Raw genomic sequence first — 26,249 nt, 5'->3', positions numbered from 1 at the left:
TTGTTATAATGATCTGTCTATATTTGTTGTAAAAATTGTTAATTTTTTTAGATTATTGTTTAATTGTTAGATCTTTTAAAATCCAAAGGCTCTTGATTCTTGTTTATTTTAATTAATTAATTAAGATTTCTGTAAAAACACCTGGTTTACTTGCCAAAACACAAACAAAAGAAATCTGTCCTAGCTAGTACTGAAAATTATATTGGACAGTAGGATTAGACAATACATTGGAAATTAAATTAAATAACATTTTTATATTATATTATATTATATTATATTATATTATATTATATTATATTATATTATATTATATTATATTATATTATATTATATTTGGACTGCATGATACTGGGAAAAATATGCACTATCCAATTATAATTAACATTTCTTTCTAGAAAAAAGTGTAGGTAATTTATTTATTTTGAGATATTAAAATAAACTGGTAAAATATATTTTTCAGATTTAACTAAGACTAATTCAGACAAAAAAAAAAACTGTCAAGTGACTAAACATTTAGTCTTTAAAACACTATGGGCTCTATTTAAACGATCTAGGCGCAAAGACTCCTGTGCGAATATTGCAAAAGTATTAAAGACGTGTCCAAATCCACTTTTGCTATTTTAAGGTTGGAAAAATAGTTTGCATTGTGGCGCATGATCTAACAGGGTTAAGCTTATTCTCTTAATGAGTTTTGGGTGTGTTTTGAGAATAAACCAAACAGAGTCTCATCTTCCATGCCCATGAGTCAGTTGCATCATGCCATGGCACATGTGCTATTTACATGGCTGATTTTGTAAGTGGAAAAACTGAGCGCTTCACTAGCAAGAAAAATGTTAAACAGACCATCCGCAGTATAAGGATAAAGAATGAGCCTCCTCATTTGACCTCTTGACTTTCTCTTTCTCTTAATTCACTTTTCTTGGATAAGGAAACTGTGTTGTAAGCACTCCACTGAAGACATCTATTAGCCTACTTAATTTTGTTTGTTAAGCACAAAGATTTGTTTCAAAACTATTTCTAAATTTAGTTCTAATTTCCAGGAAACGAATAAATGAACAATAATAACAAAGTGTATTCAAAAAAGTTTAGTTTTTTAGTTATACACAAACACGCATCCTATGCCCCATATGGTAAAAAACTTGATCGGTGGAGAAATCTAAGCTTGTTTTTATTAAAACAAATAAGGTGCTCAACAACGCTCTCTGCGTTGGACTTTAGACCTGCTTTCAGCTGGTCTATTGCACAGTCTATTTTAGTTCCTCAAAATTGTTGTGTTTGTCTGAAAATAGCAACACGTTGCAGCAAACATGTCTTGCACTTTATTGCGCTGGGTGTACGATATAGGGCCTAAAATAATTAGCCCTCTTGTGAATGTTTTATTCTTGTTGTTGATGTTTAACAGAGCAAAAACATTTCCACAGTATTTTGTAAAACATTTTTAATTTAGGAAGTCTTATGTTAATATAATTTATGTTTTAGTCTGGCTGGAATGAAATAAGTTTTTATTTTTTAAAAACATTTTTAAGGTCATTATTATTAGAATTTTTAAGATTAGTTTGTTTTTCGTTTGCCTACAGAAAAAAAAAAAAAACACCTAACTTTCCTAGTAACATAATTATCCAATGTAAGCCTTTAAATGACATTTTAAGCTAAATACGGTGGTGTCTTGTAAACTAAGTTGACAAGTATTATGCCTAGTCTTCAAGGCAAAGACAAACTAAATTTATTATTTATTAGAAATTAGTTATTAAAACCTTATGTTTAAAAATGCGTTGAAAAAAATCTCAGTAAAGCTGCTCTTTGAGAATTTTTTTTTTTTTAAAGAATGAATATTTTACTGAGCACTAATAAATAATGTTGACTTGAGGCCAATTGACTGACAAACCTTTGCTTGAGTTAACTCCTCTTTAAATGAATTGGCACATGAGAGCCATTTGTTTTGCCAAGAACACAAGTTCAGGCACTTAGTGACTAAACCGGTCTCATCTTAACCATGTGACACTCCACTTAACCAAATGGCTGGTGATTCAGGATAGCTGTGCTTTAGGGGGGAAGGGCGCAACAGGGCAAGCATGAGTAATGAGAAAGCCCAGTGCGGTCTGTCCAGTCAATGGAGTTTTATTCTCGAAGGAGCGTTTAACCCCATTCACATCGATCAGACCTCGCAGGTCATTACTTATGCTTTATGTTACACAACTTATGTCTGCCTCCCAGCATCAGCAATAGATTTTGTTGAGTCATGTGGTTTTTTTTATTTATTATTTATTTGTTTGTAGTATAGACCAACCATTTGCTAAGAATAGAGGGTTTCTAGCAGATTGAGCTTGCTATTATAGAGGATAAAAGTTTTATTGACCCAGCGTTGATTGATTCATCCTCAGGTCAGATCTTGCTCAAGTCTGCACAATCTCTTCCCATCTCTCAGTAAAACTGTTATCTGAGATGTCTTTGTAGGATTTAATGCTTCAGACCTTGTAGATCTCACTACTGGCCTTTTTCTTTGTTTTATGGCTGGCATTTTGTGTTGACTTATTAATATATTATGTGACACTGCCACTGTGGGAATGCCTTTTCAGGTTTGTATGATATATTGATTTCAACAAATGTCCTGGTTCTCCAATCTGATTGGCTGATAGCTGTGTGATATTCTGTAATAACAGCACTCATACAGCCTCTTCACCCTTGTGTATTACTCCGCTTGTATGTTGTAGCGCTGTATTTATACCATAGTAATCTGCTAGTATTTGCTTTGCTTTGGCTTTTTCAGGGTTAACTATTGTGATCTCCCTATTGCAACCGAGAAATACTGGGAAATCTCTGTAGCATACCTGTCAACCCTCCCATTTTTTCTATTCTCCTGTATTTTACAGTTCTATCCCGCTATAATCCCGTGAAGGTATTTTCCTGTTTTTCCTCACATATTTTAAATTTTTCTATAAAGGGCGCCATTAAACATCAAGTAGCCGATACTTACTATACTCAACCCATACTGCCAAACCACCAGGAGACACACCTTGCTCTTAAATGTGAATGTGTTTTGTGCTTTTGCTTTATTTAGGCATGAAAACACTTTGAAATGAATATAAAAACGAAGCGATTCCCTTTCTTTACATTACAGGCACCATTGCTCCTTTGCAATCCTCAAGCAGTCAAGTAGTGGTTCGTAATTGTCAGACGCACTCCATAGTGATGTATACATGCTATTTCCAACACGGACTCCTTACACGCAATTTGAAGGGGAGTGAAAGTCTGGGTTTTGGGTGCGTGTTTGAACAGACATATACACATAACTAATCATAATAATAACATCTAAACATGTCGATCTTGATGGGTTTTCTTTCAAACACAACTAATTTTGTCCTAAATGAGCATAAATAGTTAAGAAAATAATCAAATGCTTTCATTATAGCGTTAGATGTGCTCATTTTAAAGTGACACCTCTAATCAAACTAATCAAATGAAACATCTAAATATGAGATTCATGGGCATATCACTTATTTTCACATCCTAACGTTGACAGGTATGCTCTGTAGACTGATGACATTTCATGCTGTTCAGCCTCAAATACTAGTTTTTAAGCAACAGCTTCTGCTGTTTTGACCATTAGCTGCAAATGTGAATGAATGTCGGAAGACAGTAGTTCTTCGTACAAAAGGATTTTGAGACTCTCTGTGTTTGATTTTCTTTTATATATACACGATTATGTCGTCAAACTGTTGTATAAATGCAATATCACACTCGTAACAGTGCGGTATGGTTTTATATCATCACTGGTGGAACACTAAGGCACTTGACCTGTGGTCTCAGGCCAAGTCACGCATTCCACCAGAGCCGATATACAGCCAAATCTCACTGCTACGAGTGTGATGTTGCTCATATATAGCAATATGTTAAGACAGTGCCATATCTCACTTTCCTTTCGACATTCTTTATAAGAAGTTGCCACAGTGGAATGAACTGCCAGTAAGGGAGTATTGTTTATTTCAATATACAATAAAAGTTTGATATGAGTGCATGTGGAGTATTGCTTGAAGTGCTCATTTTTGAGCATTTTGTTCACATATATAGTTTGAAGAGGTGACAGATATGGGTGATACTGTAAATACATGTGCTGCTAACACATCGTCTTCCTGTGCTGGTAAAAGTGTTTGAGATGTAAACTAACAACTAACATTTTTAAGTATATTCTCCATCTTTAAGTGTAGTTATTAAAGTAATTATATTTTGCTGTATGGGGTGTGTGAGCTTTGAGCCTTCTGTGTGTGAGTTTCCACTTAATTTCAGTAAACAAGTGTGGCTGTGAACACTAATAATTCAATAATTCTGACTGTAATATGCAGAGATATTTTTGTGGTCACACTTATGGCTGGACAATATGACAAAAATGTTGTATTTTCAATCAATTAGGTTTATTTTGACGACATGGAAATTTTTATTTTAAAAAAGCTACATTTTAGCGTATAAACTCAAAAATGCTTGTTTATGTGTGATTTTCTTTTTTTCTCACTTTATTTAGAACTTTGGAATGTACAAATATAATCATAGTATCCGCGGGGTCTTAAAAAGTATTAAAAGTTGATCAATCATTGTAGAGAAATTAAGGGCCCTTTAAAGTATTAAAGTCTTAAATGCTGTTTTGCAAGGGGGTATTCAGTTTTATATCATTTTTGATTATGCAAAGTATGGTTGTATGCTAGAGCATGCCTAAATTAAATCTGCGAATATCAGGATGCTCTGTAGTTTATCCAATCAATAAAATCCTGCTAGATTTGACATCTTGCTGCTTTTGTTTACTGCTGAAATCAAGGCATCACCATTATTTCTGCAGTTCTTTGGGCACATACCTGCTAAATTATCTACATTCAATAGATTTTTATTCAGTATATGAATAATGTTTTAGTTTAGGATTAGTTTCTTACATTAATAATTAGGAATTATACTGTAAGTTATAATCTTATCAGTGTTTCCGGTTGAAACCTAAAGTGGTTATAAGGTCTTAAAATGTATGGAAAGAGTCTTAAAAAAGGTCTTAAAATCTATTGACTTTCACTCTCTGATTCCTGTATATACTCTCTATAATATAAATACTAAATATAAACATATTAATGAAATATAAAACACCTTTCAAAATTGAATGACAGACGAATGAACACCATCACCAGCTAGGTAAAGAAAAGAAAAGAAAAGAAAAGAAAAGTAAAAAAAAAGAAAGAAAGAAGGTTTCCCAGAGATGGGTTGCGGCTGGAAGGGCATCCGCTGTGTAAAAACGTGCTGGATAAGTTGGCGGTTCATTCTGCTGTGATAATAAAAGGACAAAGCCGACAAGAAAATGAATGAAAAAAATGAAAGAAAGAAAGAAAGAAAGAACTTCATTGACTTTTTTCATGAGTATATGTTTTTATTATTCGTTTACTATTTAAAAAGGAAAATCACTTAATGCCAACAACACATTGTGTCCAAACTACTAACTTATTTCAACCTTCTTGGGGGAAAAAACGAACCTCAGCATCCACATAATTTCTCAGTGAAGTCACTGTTTTGTCTTGTTTTACTGTAAACTCGCAAGTAGCATTAGAATTGTTTACTACAAACAATATGGGAAATGTCCCACATAACACCGTCTAGTCATCCAGAGTCTGCTATGAGGGATTACACTGTGTATTTGTGTATTTAGTTAACGTTGCTCTCGCAGATTATCCAGATTTGCTGTGTTGTAGGAATGCTGGGAACTCCACTGAAACCTCTCTAATGGGTCACATGACCACAGCCTCAGGGGGGACGGCGAGGTGACATCTGCTTCCTGATCTGCACATTCAAGCCGCAACACGTCCCGAACAAACACCGCAGCATAAACCCAATAAATCTCACACAAAATAGCTGCTTGTTTATAAAAAATACAGCTAGGCTAAGCGACTGTCATTGGATTCAACTCAAGCGACTTCCTTCCTACGTTAAGCCACAGTGACAATGGCTTCTTCACATCCATGTAATTTGTGAATCTAAATACTTAGACTTTGATCGGAAAGCAATAAGACTGGCGAGCGCATGGAATGTGTCTTAAACGTACTCTAGCTGAAAGCTGCAAGGCCTGTCATGCGGTGAATAGCTCTTTGTTTGGCCGCAGAACCCCACTAAGCAGGGTGGCCGCTGATTGTGTGCTTTACAATGGAGTTGGGTGATATACTTGAGTGAGAGAGGGTGGGGAATGGGAATGAGTGGGATTCAGAACCCCCATTGGCTGCTTGCACTGTTACGCCATCTGGTGGTGAGGCAACAAGTTAAGAGAGTTTATCTAAAAATGAAAATGTTCTCGCTTTTACTTCTCTTCAAGCGGGTGTAAATATTTGATTTTCATTCTTCTATTGAGCGCAAAACAGATTTGGACGAATGTTGGGAACAGGTTGACAATGGTGAAAAATATGTGAGGGAGTTTTTTCAACATCCTTTAAAATATCTTTAGGATTCAACAGAAGGAAGAAGCAAAAGCAGGTTTGGAATCACTTAGTAAATAGTATTTTATTTATTTATTTTTTATTTTATTTTTAGCTAATTAATTTTTTTGGTCAGCTAAACCTTTAAGTGGGATGTTTTGGTTGTTCTCTAAAAGAAGGTAACTTTAATGAAAAATCTCAGTGGGTTTGTGGGGCAGCGTATGTTTATGACCCGAATACTATTTTTTTCTTTTCTTTTTTGTTTTTTTCTTCTGGTGGGTCAAAGCTGTTAGCACAATCGATTGGTTTTCATATCTGTTTTCCCAGGGCTGTTGTAGTAGCCCAACTGTGTGTTGAGTTTCACTGAGTGCTATTGATTGTCTGACCACTGTGTTTCTGTTTGGGGCTCTCACATGTGCAAAAACACTTGGACTAAATGGACTAAAGAATCTTCGTGGACAAAAAAAGCTTCTTGTTAACTGTTAACAGTTCAGGTGATTGGCTGTGAGTAGCTGTGTGCTTTAAGTTTTAGAGGTTATATTACACTTGCAGAAGTCAACACATCCCAGTCATCTTTACAGGTTAGGCTTTAAGACTTTTAAACAAGCAACTTTTAAAGGTATGAGCCATATTAAGTATATGCATTAATGCCCATATGCTGTATCGCTCAAATTAGGACTGCACGATTATTCGTAAAAAGATTGCAATCTTGATTCTACTCTATACATGATCTTAATTTAGCTTTTCTGTGATTTAGCAAATTATATTTTCAAGGTCAGGAGAGAAGCGTAAAGGTGGTCGCATAAGCCTTCACATTGTTTTATATACATTGCTCAGCAACATGGACACCTCCAAATGGTGTTAAAATTGTCACTTACTGTATTTATAAGGTATAGTTCACTGATGCACTGTTTGTTTACTACCAAGAGGACATTCAGAGCATTCATAGCGAACATTGTTGTGCATGAAATAAATGTTTAACAGTGTCAGTATAACTACTCTAGCCTATATAATGCAGGAGGGAATGATGAAAATGACAAATGTCTCATTTTACCTGTGAAAAAAATGTTCTAATAAGGTTATCAATGGCAAATGACATGCATATCTCAAACATAATAATTCAACTTCAGAATTATGAATAGTTGAATTCTTATATCATCACTTTACTGCTATTTAACAACCAAGACAAAATTTGAAGTGTGTTCAAGTCCACCATTTTAAGTCTATACAAATTGTAGCATTTTAATTTTAATTAGAAGTTTTTACTGGTTTCCTCTTAATATAACATGCAGTATCACACAAAATAACAAAATGCATACAGAATCATCCAATTTTTTATGATAATTTGATAAAGTTAAAGATACAGATAAAGGAAAAAGCAGTATTTTTTAAAATGTGTCAATTTAATGTAACTTTTTTGTCATAATTTTTGATCCCGATACCAAAAACCCAAAAACGATTGTCAAACTGAAGCTTAATTTATTTATTTTTTATGTGACCATAAAATTGATTTTAAAGGAATGCACTTCAGTGCTTCCCACATAGACTTTACAGGTATATTAATGGCTAGCCAAGTATATTTAGTGACACTTTTTTTACTATCATTATCATTCTTTTACACTTTTTTGTATCCACCCATTATAAACAAACATCCATGGTCGATAAAGAAGTGGAAAATCTCATTCTGTGCGTGCAAGAACTGTCAACCCTCCCACAGACACCCCACAGACCCAGAGAGACCAACAACATTTTGTGTACGGCGGGAGTAAAATGTACCAAAATGTTCAGTATTTGGTTTTGCTTCGGTTTCCTAAGCTGTCGTTAATTTTATGCGCACAAACACAAGAGCGAGAGAGACATCAAATAATTAATTCTTTAATCTAAACGAATCAGAAAAAGTTTGCTAAATACCCAGAGAGGACGGAATTACATCTTAATCTCTGCAGAATATTTGTACACCATTGGAAATGGAGAATCAGCTTATTTGTCTTATTTAAATAATCTACACAATTTATTCTTGTAATTATGATTATTTTTAGAGATGTCTGTTGTTATTCCCTTTCCTGTCATTTATGTATCATTTGCTGTATATGTTATTAATTTGATAATGTCAATGTATTGCATATTTTATACATCTAAAATGCTTTGGCAATATTGTACTAAATGTCATGCCAATAATGCAGTCTGACCTTGAATGAGAGATAAAGAGAATCAGATTTGACCTGTCAGTGGGCTCCTGAATAGTGTAAAAGAGAAATAATAGATTTTTAAAATTTATTTCAACAGTCTTTTTTTGTTTTACTTTAACCCATTGAAAAGAAAACAAGTTCAAAACAGATAATAATAAAATTAGTGTTTAAAAAAAAAGGTAACTACTTGTGTGCTGTGGGTAAAAGGTGTTTCAATCTATCTACCTCCACAAGTATATTTCAAAGCTGTGGGAAGCACTGTGCTTTTAAAACTTGTATAACTGAATGACAAACCTGAAGGACCCAAAAGTTGATGTAATGAAAACTTCACTTAACATCTTGTGACAAGATGAAGTACAATACAAGTCAGCAGGAACCAAAGTTGGTCACTTCTTTTTTCTTTTGATGTTCAGGTCAATGGTAGTAAAACAGAGTGGGAAGTGACTTACTGTAAAACATTATCCTGAATGCATATAAGTAACAGTCATGTGTGTGTGTCATCTGCCTTCTGCCTTCATGGTTTAAGACATTACTGAGCTATTCCTCAGTGTTCTCTGAGTTCTCCTGAAGGCCTTCATGCCCCAGTCCTGCTCCTCCTCACAGCACTCTCTCTTTGTCTCTTTCAGTGCTGGCATTGCTGTTGGTTTCTATGGGAATGGCGAGACCTGTGACGGCGTCAGTCGGCTTACCTACTCTCTCCGGCATGCCAACCGCACCGTGTCAGGAGTTCACAGACTGGTGAGGCACTGATATAGTTTTATTCACATCCCTCCAAAACACTTAGGTTTACAATCTCACTGACACATGCTTATATACCAATGCATCACTGTGTGATCTGCCGCTCGAGAAACGCGCTTACAAATCAAATGTGTTTTCTGTAGGTGTCAGAAAGTACTTCAGCTCAGAGCCAAACTGTGGATGAAAACCTGCGGATACTAAAGGAGCAGTATGCAAAACACACAGACTATTTGTCCATCATTCAGAAACTGCAGGATCAGCGGAGCGAGCTGGTTCGTCAGATGGCCGACATCCCCTTTTGGAGCAACCTCGGCGTCTCCCTGGAGGATCTGGCAACCCAGATTGAGCTGTATGACTGGTACAGGTACGTCACGAGAAGCGAGGTATTGGTGAAACACCTGCTTCAAATGTTATCAATCGATTGAATGAACGTTATCAGCTGATATATATATGGACCAGTAGGTGCCAAGATAATTATAGTTAACGAAAACAAACGAAAAAAATGAAAGTTTGAATTAATTTTCATTAGCTGAAATAGAAATAAAAGCGAGTTCTTACAAAAAACTATAACTAACTGAAACTGTTTTGTGTGCATGCTGTGCAAAACTAACTGAAACTAACTACAATTAAAGCAAAAACGACCTTCGTTTCATCTTTGTAAATATATTTAATGCATAATCTTACTGTAAGCCTTTTAGAAGTAAATCTGTTTACTTCGCAGTGCCAGGTGTTTGACCCATACGGCACCTCATAGTCTGTCATCCAGCTGCCATTGGCCAGATCGAGTCAGTTATCCTCGCTGTTGCTCCCGTGACAAAAACAACGAGTGGACATGACAGTAGCATGGCAACAGCATTAATTACAGAGACTGAAAGTTATTATTTTAACACATTTGTGCCCAATAATGGCTTTTATTTCTGTATTAGTGAGTGTGATCGCGAACATATCTTTTTAACTGGATCTTCTAAGTGAACCGGTTGAACTAGTTCACCAAATCGAACTGAATCATTTGAAATGATTTGCGTCTTCAGTAAGCACTCTTAATCACTAACTACTAACTTTTTAACAGTCCTAATACCCCCGTCTGACTCGAAATAAACCAATATATATACTGTTATTCAGTTATTAGAACAGATATGTTACACTGAGATCACATTTAGAAGCGGTTAACCGATAATTCTGCACATGCGTGATTCAGTAAACCAAACACAAACAGTACTTGACAGCCTGCTGTGACTGAACTAAACTTGATCAACAGCCGCGCAGGTAAACCAAGGGCTTAAATGAGAGGATCTGATCTATAAACATTTTTTATAATAGACACAGCCTTTTTTATAGGTAACAAAAAATAATTTGAGCCAGTTGGCATTACTGTGTGGAGTTTGCATGTTCTCCCTGTGTTAGCGTTGGTTTCCTTCAGGTCTTGTGGTTTCCACCACAGTCCAGCGATATGCGGTATAGGTGAATTGGGTAAGCTAAATTGGCCGTAGTGTATGAGTGTGTGTGAATTTGAGAGTGTATGGGTGTTTCCCAGTACTGGGTTGCGGCTGGAATAGTATATGGTTCATTCTGCCGTGGTGACCCCTGAAAAAATAAATGGCCAAGTCGAAGGAAAATGAATGAATGAATGAAATATTTGCAAATTCCTTGGCATTGGTAACTGAAAATTTGGTACCATGACAGTCCTAGAAATGTTTTTGAAGCACATGATAAAGTGTTGGTGTAATTGATCCCAACTATCCAAAGGAAATAAAAATAAAACTCTGGAGAAGGAAAAAAAACAGTGCTCAAAGGCTTTCTCTGTATCACAAGTTGAGCCCAGTGCACTCTTAGAGAGAGTAGAAATTAGTATTCTGTTCACCCACAGCTTCTCTTCAGTTATTTCCATTTCCTTGTGAAAGAAACTGCCCTGGGGTCTCGGTAGTCCTTAAAAAAGAGAACTTATTTCATTATAGATATCCAAAACAAGATAACGCAATAAACTAAACACTTTTGGTTTTGATTCTATAAATGAAAGTTGTGTCTGCTTATACAAAAGTTGCAATGTTTACCCAGCAACAGCTCCTTTAATGGCTAAGCTTCATAAATCACTAAACTCCGCTTTGGTTACACAATCCATTAGAAATCATTGTAATATGCAATTTTGTGTCACCTGTCGGTCAACAGCTGACAGTTATGTTCCTTTAAAGATTATGTGTGCATTTTATTTTCATAAATTGTGATTTTGATAAACTTTTCAACAATAATGAAACATAATTTATTAAAATGTAAAAAAGTTGAGTTATTTCATTATGCAAATGAATTCTTCATCCTCTATATAATAGATGCCCAAAGTAAGGCTCAGTTGGCCGATTTTAACCTTTGATTTGGCCCACAGTCCAATCTGAAAAGAGAGGGAGAATAATGGGGAGGTGGTTAGGGCGAATGCCTTTGACAGATATGACTTTTCAAATTTATTGTAACTTATTGTTTCTTTATATTGTTGCTGAGCTACAAAAGAAGCCAACTGAAATGTCAACAACTTTTGTTCTGTAGACTATCGAAAATATATATCTTAAAGAGGCTAATAATTTTGACGTTAAAATGGTTTTTAAAAAAGAAAAAAAACAAATAAGACTTTCTCTTGGAAAAAAAAAAAAAAAAAAATATATATATATATATATATATATATATATATATATATATATATATATATATATATATATATATATATATATATATATATTAAAACATATATATTATCAGAAATTCTGTGAAAATTTCCTTGCTCTGTTAAACATAATTTGGGAAATATAAAAAAAAATAGAAACAATTCAAGGTGGGTTTAATAATTCTGATTTTAACTGTATATACAGAAAAGAAAACGGCAAAAAAGAAAAATATTATGAAAGAAAAAAAAAGTAAAAATATCCGATAAAATAAAATGGTTAAGACATTTTACAGTAGTATTTCCGTGTAGTTCTCTTTCTTTCTCTCTCTATTTTTTATTCCAGTGAATTTAAAGATTTTTAGCTTCATTACTCCAGTCATGAGTCATGATGCTTTAAAAATCACTCTAAAAAAAAAAAAAAAAATTATATATATATATATATATATATATATATATATATATATATATATATATATATATATATATATATATATATATATATATATAATTGAAATAAAAATTGTTGTTATTGTTAATGGTAATGGTAATAAAAGCAGTAATGACTGGATGTATAATTTAATTTGAAACTACATACAATAATAAAGCAGTTATTTATAATGTTATAAAAATATTGAATAATTTAACAATTTTTTACATTTTAATAATTGTCGCAATTTTTTTTAAACATTAAAAACTGACTCACAAGTTTTTGCCTGGTATTGTCAAAAAACCTTAGTAAATAGTAGTAGTAGTAGTAGGTAAATAATGTAATAACAAAAATCATTTAAAAATAATTAATAAATAAATAAAATAATTATAATAATAATAAATAAATAAAAACAAAATAATCAGAATAATCTTTCTCTCTCTCAAATGTCACGTCTAGTTAAAGTCACAATTATTAGCCCCTATTAATGTTTTAATGTTTTTTTTTATTATTATCTGTTTAACAGAGAGAATATTTCTTCAACACATTTCTAAACATAATAGTTTTAATTTCTAATAACTGATTTATTTCATCTTTACCATGATGACAGTAAATAATATTTGACTAGATATTTTTCAAGACACTTCTATACAGCTTAAAGTGACATTTAAAGGCTTAACTAGGCTAATCAGGTTAACTAGGAAGCCTAGGGTAATTAGGCAAGTCATTGTATAAAGATGGTTTGTTCTGTAGACAGTCGAAAAAAAGAATTAGAAGGGACTAATAATACTGACCTTAAAATGGTTTTTTAAAAAATTAAAAAGTGCTTTTATTTTAGCTAAAATAAAACAAATAAGACTTTTTCCAGAAGAAAAAATATTATCAGGCATTATTTGAAAATTTCCATGCTCTGTTAAACATCATTTGGGAAATATTTATTTTTTATTATATATTTATTTATATAATAAGGGGGGCTAATAATTCTGACTTCAACTGTATATATTGTCAAAACATTTGTGATGTTTACATTAAACAGAACATATGAAAACAAATGACACAGTAATAGTGATAATAAAAAACAATAATTAATAGTATATTTAATAATCAACATTTTATAATTCATTTACAACAATTTAGAACTCTGCATGCATTTTTGTGCGGTCTGTCACTCCATCTTTATCTCTGTCTCTCACGCACACAATTTCAGCTAACATTTTATTGTGTTTGTGTTTGCATTGCATTGTTATGCACTGCTAGTTGCATTTGCTGTATGAGTTTTACAGCAGTTGTACTGTATTAATGTAAATGTATGTTTGTCTTTTAGATGGCTGGGATATTTGGGTCTGCTGCTGTTTGATGTGCTTATTTGCCTACTGGTGCTTTTCGGCCTCATCCGCAACTCTAAAGGCACTCTGATTGGGTAAGACAGCTCATATAACTTTGTCTTTACATCATGGGTTTTACAACGAACAGAATGAAGCTTTAGTGCCTGTTAAAACCAGCACACTGTATGAGCAACAGCATTTGGTGCAGCCCTGTTCCTGCCTCTCAAATGACATGCCCATGAGATGTCGACACCGCTCCATGAGGCCCTGGTGAATGATTTCAGACTCTAAACGTGGTTATTCCAGATTGCTCTGAAGTGTTAGTTATGCTTTTCTGTTTTAGCTCCAGCAGAGAAACCATATTGTGTCTTTTTTCTCTGCTTTTCCATCCCTGCTTGGAAGTTAATTCAAAGACGCAGCAGAAAAACAGAAGAACGTGCTTTGTGACGAGCTCTCCCCTGTGTCTGAATAAAGTAGCATGAAAATCAGACAAGTTAACTCTGTTTTACATTACAGTGAGCTATTTCACTGTTTACTCTCTGCATAGACATCATCCTAACTGGAATGCGTGACTAATTTGAAACACTCAATTTAGACGGCAACATTCTGCCACACAACCTTATTTGATGTGCAAGTAATTTTGTTTAAACTAATAGTTTTCACCCAAAAGTATAACATAATTAATATAATTACCCCATCATATACTCACTCCTGAGCTATTCTCAATATACACCTTTTATCTGTCAAACAAACACAGTTAGACTAGTTTTAAATTATATCCTTGCTCATCTATAGGGTGCATGCAGAAGTATGCAGACTTTTAATTCAGTATTCTGGGTCAAACGCTTCCAGTAAACTGTACACAGTTACAAAAATGTCGTGTTTAAGGTCTGTTTTCTTTAAAATCAACAATCTTCACTGTCTGATTGAAATTTGATTTAAGGTAGGTCTCAGATTGTACAAGAAGCACTGCATTTGATTTGATTTTTGATTGATATTTATTTTCGAACAAAAATATCATATTTAAAATATGATTAACAAAAAATACATTTCAACTAAAGGTGTGAACCTATACTGGTCTCACGGTTCGGCTACGATTATTATGCCATCAGATCGGTTCAATTCGATATCTCTGTGCATCACGGTGCATTGACGATGCTTTCCATACACAGTGTTATATTTTGGGGGAGGCTATAACAAGCTGTCTGTATAAACACACAGACACAGTACCACACTGTCTCTCATTCACACACATGCACAAACATAGACAGCACCAAACAAACACACACACACACAAACTTAAGCCCTCGCAATATGTGTTTAGCCGGGAGAGCTCGCGCTGAACGGAGCAAAAAACAAAACAAAAACAAAAAGACGCTCTTGTCTTACTGTCCCTTACTGAGAGCTCTGCTCAGCGCGAGCTCTCTTGGCTAAACGCATATTGCGAGGGCTTAAAGGGAGCAGTGATCGTAATGTCGAGCGAAGGAAAAAAAAAAAAAAGAGGAAGAAAAAAAAAAAGAAAAAGACAGCTCTGAAACCTAGCCAGCTTTGTCTTTTTGTCGAAAACACACTTTAGATCTTTTTAGGGTAAGAGGTTTTTGAGTTATTGCCGCTATAACTGAATGTGTCAGGAATATCGAAAACAAAACCAACTTAACCGCGCTCATTTCTGGCGCCCCCCTGGATGTACAGCGCCCTTAGCATTTGCCTATACTACTCTTGCTTTTCTATGAAACATATTTTATTCTTTTGGCATCTTTGACATATTATATGTTTGATTCCATTTGTACCTTTACATACATTTGTACTATCACATACTGTACATTAAATAACACGCCACGCCATATCTTTAAAATGTGAACATTTATTTCAACCCAGTATTTTCAATGGAGTTCCTACGCTAGCCTTCTGATCCCGACAGGCATCATCTTATTTTATCTTCATCTTATTTTACACTTGAACAACTAAATGAGTGCTGAAGTCTATTTAGCTGGTTATGTTTTAATGATTTTACAACATAGATGCTGTAAAAGGAACCGGATAAAATTGAAAGAAGTCATATTAACCATTCACTGGAAGTTTATTGGGTATGGAAAGAAACTCTAGCTGTGCATATAGCCTAGGCCAGTCCGCATCCGGACCCAGACATGAATAATCTGGACCGAGGCCAAAACCGGCATGCTAATTTAATCCTAATCCAAATGAGTTTTTAATTGAGTGCGCAATTGTGATTCCGCGATATATCTTTGAGGATTCAACTTCATTTGGCTGCTTCAACTATGTCCAATCACAGCAGTTGTAACAGCCAGCATCGCTATAGCAACATGACAACTACGTCACTCACTCGCTCACGTTCTCGCTATCTTGCGCACTTCAGGCTGTAAGTTTTATCTACCGTTGCAAGCAAACAGGAGTTGTCATCATTTCCGAACAGTGTAAATATAGCTAACTTACTTTTTTGCAGACTGAACGTGAAAATGGCGTGCTCAAAACTTGAAAAGTTGATTTTGAAAACCACGAGATTAAGACTGGGTGGACCAATAAATATGCTTTTGTGCTTCCCGCGGGAAGCCGAAAACCAATGTGTTTTATCTGCAACGAGATGGTAGCAGTCATCAAAAGTGCGAACGTAAAATGCCATTATAAATCCAAGCACACACATTTTGAACAAAATTATCCTCAGAACACAGAGGTAAGGACCACAAAAATAAACCAGCTAAAATCATCATATGAAGCTACGAGTAGTGTAATAGTTAGATCAGCCACACAACAGGCCAACAGAAGCCTCGCTAAGAGTAGCATGGGTCCTGGGAAAACATAAGAAACCCTTCTCTGATGCTGAAATAGGGAAGGAGTGTATGTGTTAAGTGGTGACTGCTCCGTTTGAAGGGACTCAAAAGGATGAAATAATCCAGAAAATAACACAAATACCCTGTTCTCATTCCCCTGCTGCAAGACCAACTGAAATACTTGCTGATGATTTGCTTGAACAACTAAGTTCTGCTATAAAACAAGCCAAATTCATTTCATTGGCTCTGAATGAATCCACAGACTACACAGGCAATGTTCAACTCATTGTAGCGAGTTAACTCAAAGGGAATCGAAGATTCATTTGAACGGGGCTTCAAAAAAAATTGACTCTTTAAATCCGAACAAACAAATCATCCAGTGATCATTCAAACTGACAGTTTACTTTATGGCAATCAAAATAAAAAAACACTTATGTTTAAGCAGGGTAGCAAGATCGAAGTTTAAGGGCTCTATTTTGATGATCCATGCGCAAAGGCCAAAGCGCAAAGGCATTAATATCCATTAGCCTATACATAATTAGGGTTAGGGTTGTGCAGCCTATTATAGTTCCTCAAAATAACAACGTACCTTAACACGCCTCCTTTTTTAGACCAGAATGCCTATGGGCGCACATATGAGCACCAATGCATTTGCTATTTAAACAGCGTGGTATAAAACGTCAAAACGACTCTTGCGTCGAGCTGAAACTAGCAAACAACAATTGCGTTGCGTCTTGCGCTGCATTGCGCCTGGTGTATGATTTGGCCCTAAGACATTAGAGGCATGAAAATGCATCACGAAAGAATTCATGAATGGGAATCGTGTGATGATGACAAAATGGCGGATGTAGTTCGTCCGAGTTCCATTCATACTACTGACATTCATACTGCAAAGAACATACGTTTCTAATGTTTTAGTAGTAAATTCAAATTCAAATGCAGTACCTACTAAGTAGTAGGCAATTTCGGTTTCAGCCTATGTCAGTCTTTAAATATTTAGGTTTCTTGTTCAATATGTACTACTCTAGAAGAGGAAATTAATAGAATTGATTTTAAATCTGGAACACAACTGATGTATAGCATACTCGAAGAGGGTAAAGTAGCATTTTGTTTTTAAATAAACGCCTCATTGAAAGACACATACAAAGTTTACAAAGTTCTCTAGTTATCTTGTGCTGTATGCATATCTTTTGAACAAAAACAGGATGTGAAAGTGTAGATAGACGACAATCTAGGTTTTTAAAAGGGAGCTATTTTCAATGTATGTGTGAGTCTTTCTCTAGACTGTCTGTCAGGTTTGTTTCTTGTTTCTGTCTTGGGGCATGGTGTCGGGACAGATTGTGTTCTTGTGTTTAGCAGATCGCACACAACCCATTCCTCTAGCCCTGATATAGAACATATTGTTTACAGATGGAGCCATTGTGTTTCTTAGGCAGTCGTTAACCTGATGTTTCTTATAGGAGAGAACAGTGCATCATTTCCCCCTGGCTAGAGCTCACATTAAAGCCTGCCATCTCTATTCCTGTAGCTTTCTCACTGATATCCTCCAGCTCGTCTTGTTCGCTATAAGTCAAGACAGTTAACATTTTGCATCTATATTGCATAGAGAAAAAGGTGGTTTGACTCGAGTGCATGTCAGAAGATAAATGTCAGGGTATTGATTCACTCTGTAGTACTTGCTAAAAGCATGAAATCTTTAGGTTGCTGCTTCCTGCAGACTTGAAAAGCATTTTATGATGCAATGATACTGTCATACTGTTTGATAGGGCTTTTATTTAAAGATACAGATGTGTTTATACTTACACATACACACACAAAAATTATGTTTGCTGTTTGTTCAAACTTATTTGAAATGAGCTGAAATTTTTTTATTTGTGAGAGAATTAATTGTTTTAAGTTCAATCCACTTAAATTTGTAAAAAAAATTAATCTGTTTCATGTTTTTCCAACACAAATTAACACAAAAAAAATCAAATGTCTTTTATTTATAGATGAGTTTTTTATATCGTTTACAAGTAAACATTTTTGAGATAAATGTTTTTCAATTAAAAAGGGATTTTAACACACACTGCCTGACAAAAGTCTTGTTGTCGATCCCAGTTGTAAGATCAACAAATAATAACTTGACTTCTAGTTGATCATTTAGAAAAATGGCAGAAGGTAAATATCTCCAATGAATCATCTGTTGAACTGCATCCCAATCATTACAAATACTGCAGAAGACCTATTAGAGCCCACATGGACCCAAGATTCTTACAGAAATCAGTCAAGTTTGGTAAAGGAAAAATCATGGTTGGGGTTACATTCAGTATGGGGGTGTGCGAGAGATCTGCAGAGTGATGGCAACATCAACAGCCCGAGGCTTTAAAGGGCCATGAAACCCCCTTGTTTCAGCAGGGTGTTTTCACACCTCTACTTTGGAAAAAGTCAGAAAAGTGGGCATGTCCAGCTCTGTTTAGGGGGGAGTGTCGGAGGAACTAAAGTGGGAGGGTGTGGGAGTGTCTATTTGGGCACGCGTGAGTTTCAGAGTCAAAACACACACACACACACACACACACACACGGGAGAAAGTGATGGTGTTTACATGGACATCTGTAGTCGAATTTTTTGCCAAATGATTAAATGGTGGACTTTACCTGCAGTTTGGCTCTATCAATTAGGGAATTCATTCATGCCCCTCGCGACAAACGCGATATTTGATTCGAGGAACTGCTCTAAGCTTGTATTTTTCATCCAATGTTTGATACCGCATGGCGAATGAGAGAAAAAACCCTCCGCATTTCCCGGAAACTTAGATGCACACAGCAGGTAGTGTCAGAAAGCCGCGTGTGTTATTCCGGTCACTAAATGCGGCGAAAAACCTACACGTGGTTAAAGTTAGGTTGTGGTGCTAACATGTTTACACTCGGTGCAATAGTTAACTTAGTTCGATACGAACAAACTGAATAAACAAAGAGCACTGGTCGCTCACTTACCAAATCTGTAGAGACAGGACAATCACCAGCAACTAGAGCCGCGTCTTTATTAAGAGGAGACTACAAGCGAATCCGGATCTCAGCGTTTGCAGATGAGAACAGCTCTCAGGTAAACAGTAATCCTCCTTAGACACGTAAGTTATTGTTGTCGAGCGTCGCGTACACTGTTAATCCACACGTGACTCCAGCTGCGCTCTCACAGAGAGAAAATGAAAACAAAAAACGGCAGCAAACTATAAAAGCAACACTTCACGCTTGTTTTGCCAACACAACGTGTTGTCTCTGTCGTCTAAACACTGTGACAGTAATGAATATTAAAAAAGTTGCACAATAGAGCGCGCTGATTGGTTTGAACCAAGCCTTACTCATTAATGCATCACACTGTAAGACGTAATAAGACACACTCTGGAATACACGCTATTATGTCATGGCCGTGACGCAGCTTCAAAAATTCGTTTCAAACCGGAAGTACGAATTTGCTTGAAATAACGCAAAAACAACCAATTTACACTTTTTAGCGAAATATAGGTGTCTTAATAGTGTTTTGGTGTTTTGGTGTTTCGTGACCCTTTAAAGACATTTGTGCTGCCCATTACATCACAAACCACAGGATAGCGCTACTTCTCATACTTCAGCCTCCACATCAAAGTTCCTAAAAGCAAAGAAGGTCAAGATGCTCGAGGTTTGGCCAGCCCAGTCACCAGATATGAACATTATTAAGCATGTCTAAGGTTAGATAAAGGAGGAGGCATTGAAGATGAAAGTCAGACTTTACTGTCCTTATTAAATAATGAAAAATCTAGGCATGATCATATTTTATTTTGGTAAAATAAGCGTAATCTAAAGGCCTTTGCCTTTTATATAAGCCACTTCTGATACCAAATGATCAACTAGAAATCAAGATAATAGGTGTTGTTCTTAACTTGAACATGCGACAAGACTTTTGTCAGGTAGTCTATTTGTCAAGAACAGATTTATTTAGTTTCTATCTCTCGTACACTTTATTTTATTGAAATTATAATTAAATTGAAATATAAATAAATGTTATATTGGTTTGCAATTATATATATTTGTTTTCCAAACATAGTTATATATTTTAATTTTACATTTATAATTAATTTAGGTTGCATTTAAAATAAATGTGTTTTAATATTATAATGAATTAGTTTTTTCGCACTCAGTTGTGAAGCTGAACAGATGTAACAGCATGCTGCATGCATAACTAGAAATGTGTTCTTATTTCTTAATGGTTGTGAATCCCACTGTCACCTCCATAATTGTACCACCATTACACTCATATAATAGATGAACGTTATGAAAATTGTAGTGGTATAATTGGTTTCCCCCACAGAAAACCCTCTATTAAGGGTTTCTAACCTCATATTATATGTAAGCTGTCTATGATGATGATAATGATGATTTTCTTTGTTCTGTTAGGGTGTGTATTCTGGGTGTTTTGGCGCTGGTGATCAGCTGGAGTTCACTGGGTCTGGAACTGACGGTCTCCTCGGTGAGTGTCTCTAACGCAGGACAATATTGTAGCAGTTTCTCCATTCATGATGTCTCCTGCACATGCTTGAATTATAGCTGCATGGGGAATTAACTACGGATTCCACTAATAGATTTTTTCTGCCATTAGCAGTAATATCAATTGTGTCAAATCCTAAAACATGCTTTTGTTCCATAGCTCTGAGGTCTCAATCTATAGATAAGAATTGAAAAATAATAACATATGTTAAAATTGTATATAAATGTATAAAATGCCTAAAAATTATGATTTTGACATAATTTAACCCCCAACTTCTTCCAAGCCTGTTTAAGTTTCTTTCTTCTTTTGAACACAACAGAAGTTATTCTGAAGACTTTTGGGGAAGCAAAGCAGCCATTAACTAAAAATATTTTTTGTTCCTAGAATGGATGTCAATTTTTTTTTTTCCAACATTCTACAGACTGTCTTGTTTTGTGTTCAACAGAAGAAGCGCCTATAAAATAAATAAAAAAGAGAGAGAAAGAAATATCCCTTTAAATTTTCAGATTTTAATTAGCTTAAAGTTTAGATCATCATACTCGTATAGGTAAAACCACACACATTTGACCTCATTACAATGTTGAAATGTAACTGGTTTCTAAACAGGGTTTGACATTAACACCAGCTAATGCGGGTAGATTTCAGCAGTGGCTGGTTAGACACCCACTCCCACTAGCCACTTTGGCTGGCGGAAGATCAATTTTAAAATGTAGTTTTTTTTTTTAAAGCAGGGCTCTACAATAGAGAGATGGCCCAATATGCGTGCAAATGTCATCTTTGAATTGAGTTGCAGCACGACTGACAAAAATAGCGTTTGCGCAAACAAAAGAAAGCAGGTGAATACCGAATAAGAGAAGGATTATTTGCATGCACTGGTGATGTGATTCGATGCGATCGATTGTTTGAAAAATTGTGCGTGTTTCCATTTCCTGGCTTGAAGCAACTGCAACTGCTGCGATTGGTTCTCTTTGAAATGGATTGGACATAAAGTGATGCTCGTGCGTCCGCAGTTCTGCTGCTGTCAAGAGCAGCTCTTCTTGTAAGCAGCAGCAGTCGCCACTTTTGCTTTAACCATGAACTGGTTATGCGCCTAATTTTAACTGTGTGCGTGTGATCAGATCATTTATTATACCACACGGTATGTTTTCCACCTGCTTTTTTTTGCTTAATTAATTTTGTTATATATGGTTTAATTTAAATTTTTACAATAACATTGCTTTAATAGGAGATTAACTCCCCATTTATGTGTACTGGTGATCTGTGAGACGTTTAGACAGGACAGACTACTGTGCAGTTTTAGATGGCAATAATTCTTTTTTAAATGTTTTTTTTTTTTTTTTTTTAAGAAAGGTTTTATTGAACAAAAATAGCTTGTATACAGCTATATTTTGCTTGTGTTGACATATTATTTAAAAAATTGTGACTAAGAAATAATAATTAATTTATTTTTGGTGTGGTCAGAGATAAATGTGATAAATCCTTAGTGTCGAGCCCTGAAAAGTCATGTGAAATAAAAACTAATTGCAATGCAACACTATGAAACCATAACCCATTTGCTCATGCACATTAAGCAAGTTCACACAGAAAAAGTCAAATGAATGAGGAGGCATGTGAGCATAACACAAAACCTAAATCAAGTCATTTCAGCATGTCAAATTTATGCATGTAAAATATATTTTCCCAGCAACAAAATTGTGTGTAGTGTTGGAAAATTCCTCGCCACAGTGGCTGGTGATCTAAAAAGGTAATGTCAAGCCCTGTTTCTATATTAATTTTATGAAAGTCACTAGCCTGAATACATCAAGTATAAATGCATGTGCTATAGTTTAACAACAGCAAATGGTGTCATTATAATGTATTATTAATTTAATACATGTTTACAATAATAATATAATAAAACTCATACAGTATGTATATCTCCCAGTCATGCAAGAAATAATAAATAAAAATCATGGTTCAGTTACTTATTCATCAGTCAACCAATGGTAAATTCAGTTTACTATGCTTTGTCCCATTGAGGGCAATTTATGTGAATAAATCACATAGAAAAAAAAAACGTACAACAAAGGCCACACAACAATTAAACATAAATGAATACATAAACAAAAACTGCAGTTAAAACTGATCAAAAGAGGTACACAGGATACATGAAGGAAGTAAAGGTCAAAATATAACTTTCAATGCTAAAGTTCAATGCATTGGGGTGACGCAGTGGCACAGTAGGTAGTGCTGTTGTCTCACAGCAAGAAGGTCGCTGGTTCGAGCCTCGGCTGGGTCAGTTGGCGTTTCTGTGTGGAGTTTGCACGTTCTCCCCGTGTCTGCGTGGGTTTCCTCCAGGTGCTCCGGTTTCCCCCACAGTCCAAAGACATGTGGTACAGGTGAATTGGGTTGGCTAAATTGTCCATAGTGTACGAGTGTGAGTGAGTGTGTATGGGTGTTTCCCAGAGATGGGTCGCAGCTGGAAGGGCATCCACTGCGTGAAAACATGTGCTGGATAAGTTGGCGGTTCATTCCACTGTGGCGACCCCAGATTAATAAAGGGACTAAGGCGAAAAGAAAATGAATGAATAACGTTCAATGCTTGAATTGATTATTCACTGTTTAAGTTGTTTGTCAGTGCATTTTTAACTGACTTAGTTAGCATTTTCATGGAGCTATCTATTTCTACGTTCACTTAAAATCTAGTCACATCTTACAGCAGACGTTATTTACACATTAGGAATGTATCAACCTACCGTTTAGTAAAATCTAGTATATAGTAGTAAACTCGTATATAAACTATCCTGTGAGTAATTTACTTCTAGTAGACTATTTAAGTGGGTTGTTTCAGAATAACCAAACCCTGATTTGTTTTATGTTTTTTCAATGGGAAAGTTAGATACTCTTTCCCAAAGAAAGAAAACTGATTTCAGGGATCTGAAGATGAAGCGCTTTTATGTGCTGGACTATTTTTGACTTGACTTGTCATCTTAAAGACACAACACTTGTCAAACCGCTAAAGCCCAGCCAGCTGTCGGAATGCTAATTAAATCTCTGTCGCTGAAAATAACTACTACAGTAATACACACTACAGTTCAAATGTTTGGTATGCTTATACAGAGGGAAATTTATTTGATCAAAGCATACACTTATAACAGTAATATTATAAAACTGTCATCACAAAAATGTTTAAAAGGATAGTTCACCCAGAAATGAAAATTCTGCTGCTATTTAGTCATTAGCCCCTTTCACACATACAGACCTTTCCGGAAAATTACCGGCAATTTTCCGGAAAGGTTGTATGTGTGAACAGGTCCTTTTTGAAAATACCGGTAAATTCGTTCTGGCTATTTTCCGGAAAGAGAAGTTGTAACATTACCGGCAATTTGCCGGAATGCTGCGCTGTGTGAACGCAGAAGGAATATTTCCGGAATAAGCGCGTGCACGTCTAGAACGTGCTGACGTAAAACTTCTGCTTTAGCCAATCACAACAGTCAGACGCATTTACGTCCGCGCGGTTTGTGAGAATAAAAGCCTTTGAATATTTTTCCAGACGCATTTAGCTGCTAGAAGTTAGTCAGATAACGTTTATATGTTCTCCCTAATGCCAACTGTGCAAATAATCATCGATAAGATGCTTATGATAAGCCGTTGTTTGTTTACCTTCAAGCTTTGCGTGTGCCCATGAAACAGCCTGTGAGCGGCAGCACACGCACATATTATGAACATCTCGACATGCGAATATGATCCAGTGAAAGTTGTTTACAATATTGATCATCAAAAGAGTTTGTAATTTAGTCAAATGTTTACAAATACAAGCGCAGCCGTTTAAAGCTCATTTGTAGTGAATGATGTCAGAATTTACCGGTATTTTGGAATGGATGTGTGAATGCTCTTTTCCGGAAAATTTCCGTAATGTCCTCGCCTGTGTGAACAGCACTTTTTTTAATATACCGGTAAAGTCGTTCCGTAAATTTTCCGGATATTTACTGGTATCACTGTGTGAAAGGGGCTATTGTGTACTTGTTTAAAACTGTTGAGTTTCTTCCTTAAACACAAGACGATTATAGTTGGAAACCTGTAACCACTGACTTTCATAGTATTAGTTTTTCCTATGAATGTCAATGGTGGGGCGAAGCAGTGGCACAGTAGGTAGTGCTGTCGCCTCACAGCAAGAAGGTCGCTGGTTCGAGCCTCAGCTCAGTTGGCATTTCTGTGTGAACTTTGCATGTTCTTACTGCGTTCACGTGGGTTTCCTCCGGGTGCTCCGGTTTCCCCCACAGTCCAAAGACATGCGGTACAGGTGAATTGGGTAGGCTAAATTGTCCGTAGTGTATGAGAGTGTTTGTGAATGTGTGTGTGGAGGTTTCCCAGAGATGGGTTGCGGCTGGAAGGGCATCCGTTGCGTAAAAACTTGCTGGATGAGTTGGCTGTTCATTCCATTGTGGTGACCCTGGATTAATAAAGGGACTAAGCCAACAAGAGAATGAATGAATAAATTAATGAATGTCAATGGTTACAGGTTTATATATTCTAGAGGAAGAAAGAAACTATAAAGGTTTGGAACTACTTATAGAACAGTAAATGGAACATTCATTATCCCTTTAAATGGTTGTTTTGTTGTGATGTATATAAAATGTGAGTTATTCCTATGATGTAAAGCTGATTTTTCAACATCATAATATCAGTCTTCAGTGTTACTACATGACTCCTGTTACTTATGACAAATTTAGTCAATAAATGATCTGCACTGAAATGCTGATGTCATGACATGTTTTAAACTTCAGGGGGGGAAAAGTCAAATGTACTCCTCTAATGTTCATTGTTTGCATTTCTTTCACATTTTAGGGCTTCAGTGACTTCTGCGCAGCTCCTGACATGTATATCACTAAGGTGTCAGAGGAATACACGATTATCAAGAAAGGTACTTTTCATTTCTTTTTTAAAACCACAAAGATATTGCGTGTCTTTCTTATTTCTTCTACCTCCTCCAGATTTGTGAATAAGATGCTGAATCCAGCAGGTGTTACTGTGATTCACTCATGAGTGTGTCTGAATTTAGTCCGTGTTCTCTGAGGAATGAACAGTCGTGCACTATTTCATTTCCTGTTCGCTCAGAGAGGAAGCGTTCCTTCTGACTTTCTCTTCCTCACTTTATCAGCATTACTCAACACAGCAGTTCCTCTTCAAAGTGACCTTATTATCCACAGGAGGCTGG

General features: G+C 35.6%; 1 protein-coding gene across 2 annotated transcripts in view; it reads left to right on the top strand.

Moving 5' to 3' along the window:
* Positions 1-26,249, top strand: part of ttyh3a (tweety family member 3a) — a 125,792-nt gene that overhangs the window by 46,249 nt on the left and 53,294 nt on the right. For both annotated transcript variants that reach the window (XM_679082.10, XM_009299697.5), the window contains exons 3-7: positions 9,247-9,358; positions 9,502-9,722; positions 13,760-13,855; positions 20,962-21,034; positions 25,880-25,955. In XM_679082.10, the coding sequence (XP_684174.4) occupies positions 9,247-9,358; positions 9,502-9,722; positions 13,760-13,855; positions 20,962-21,034; positions 25,880-25,955 (578 nt within the window). The remainder of the gene's footprint in view (positions 1-9,246; positions 9,359-9,501; positions 9,723-13,759; positions 13,856-20,961; positions 21,035-25,879; positions 25,956-26,249) is intronic.

The sequence above is a fragment of the Danio rerio genome, chromosome 3 (genome assembly GCF_049306965.1).
Source record: "Danio rerio strain Tuebingen ecotype United States chromosome 3, GRCz12tu, whole genome shotgun sequence".
Taxonomy (NCBI): Eukaryota; Metazoa; Chordata; class Actinopteri; order Cypriniformes; family Danionidae; genus Danio; species Danio rerio.
The sequence above is the reverse complement of the archived record's forward strand: the minus strand, read 5'-3'. Positions and strand labels throughout refer to the sequence as shown.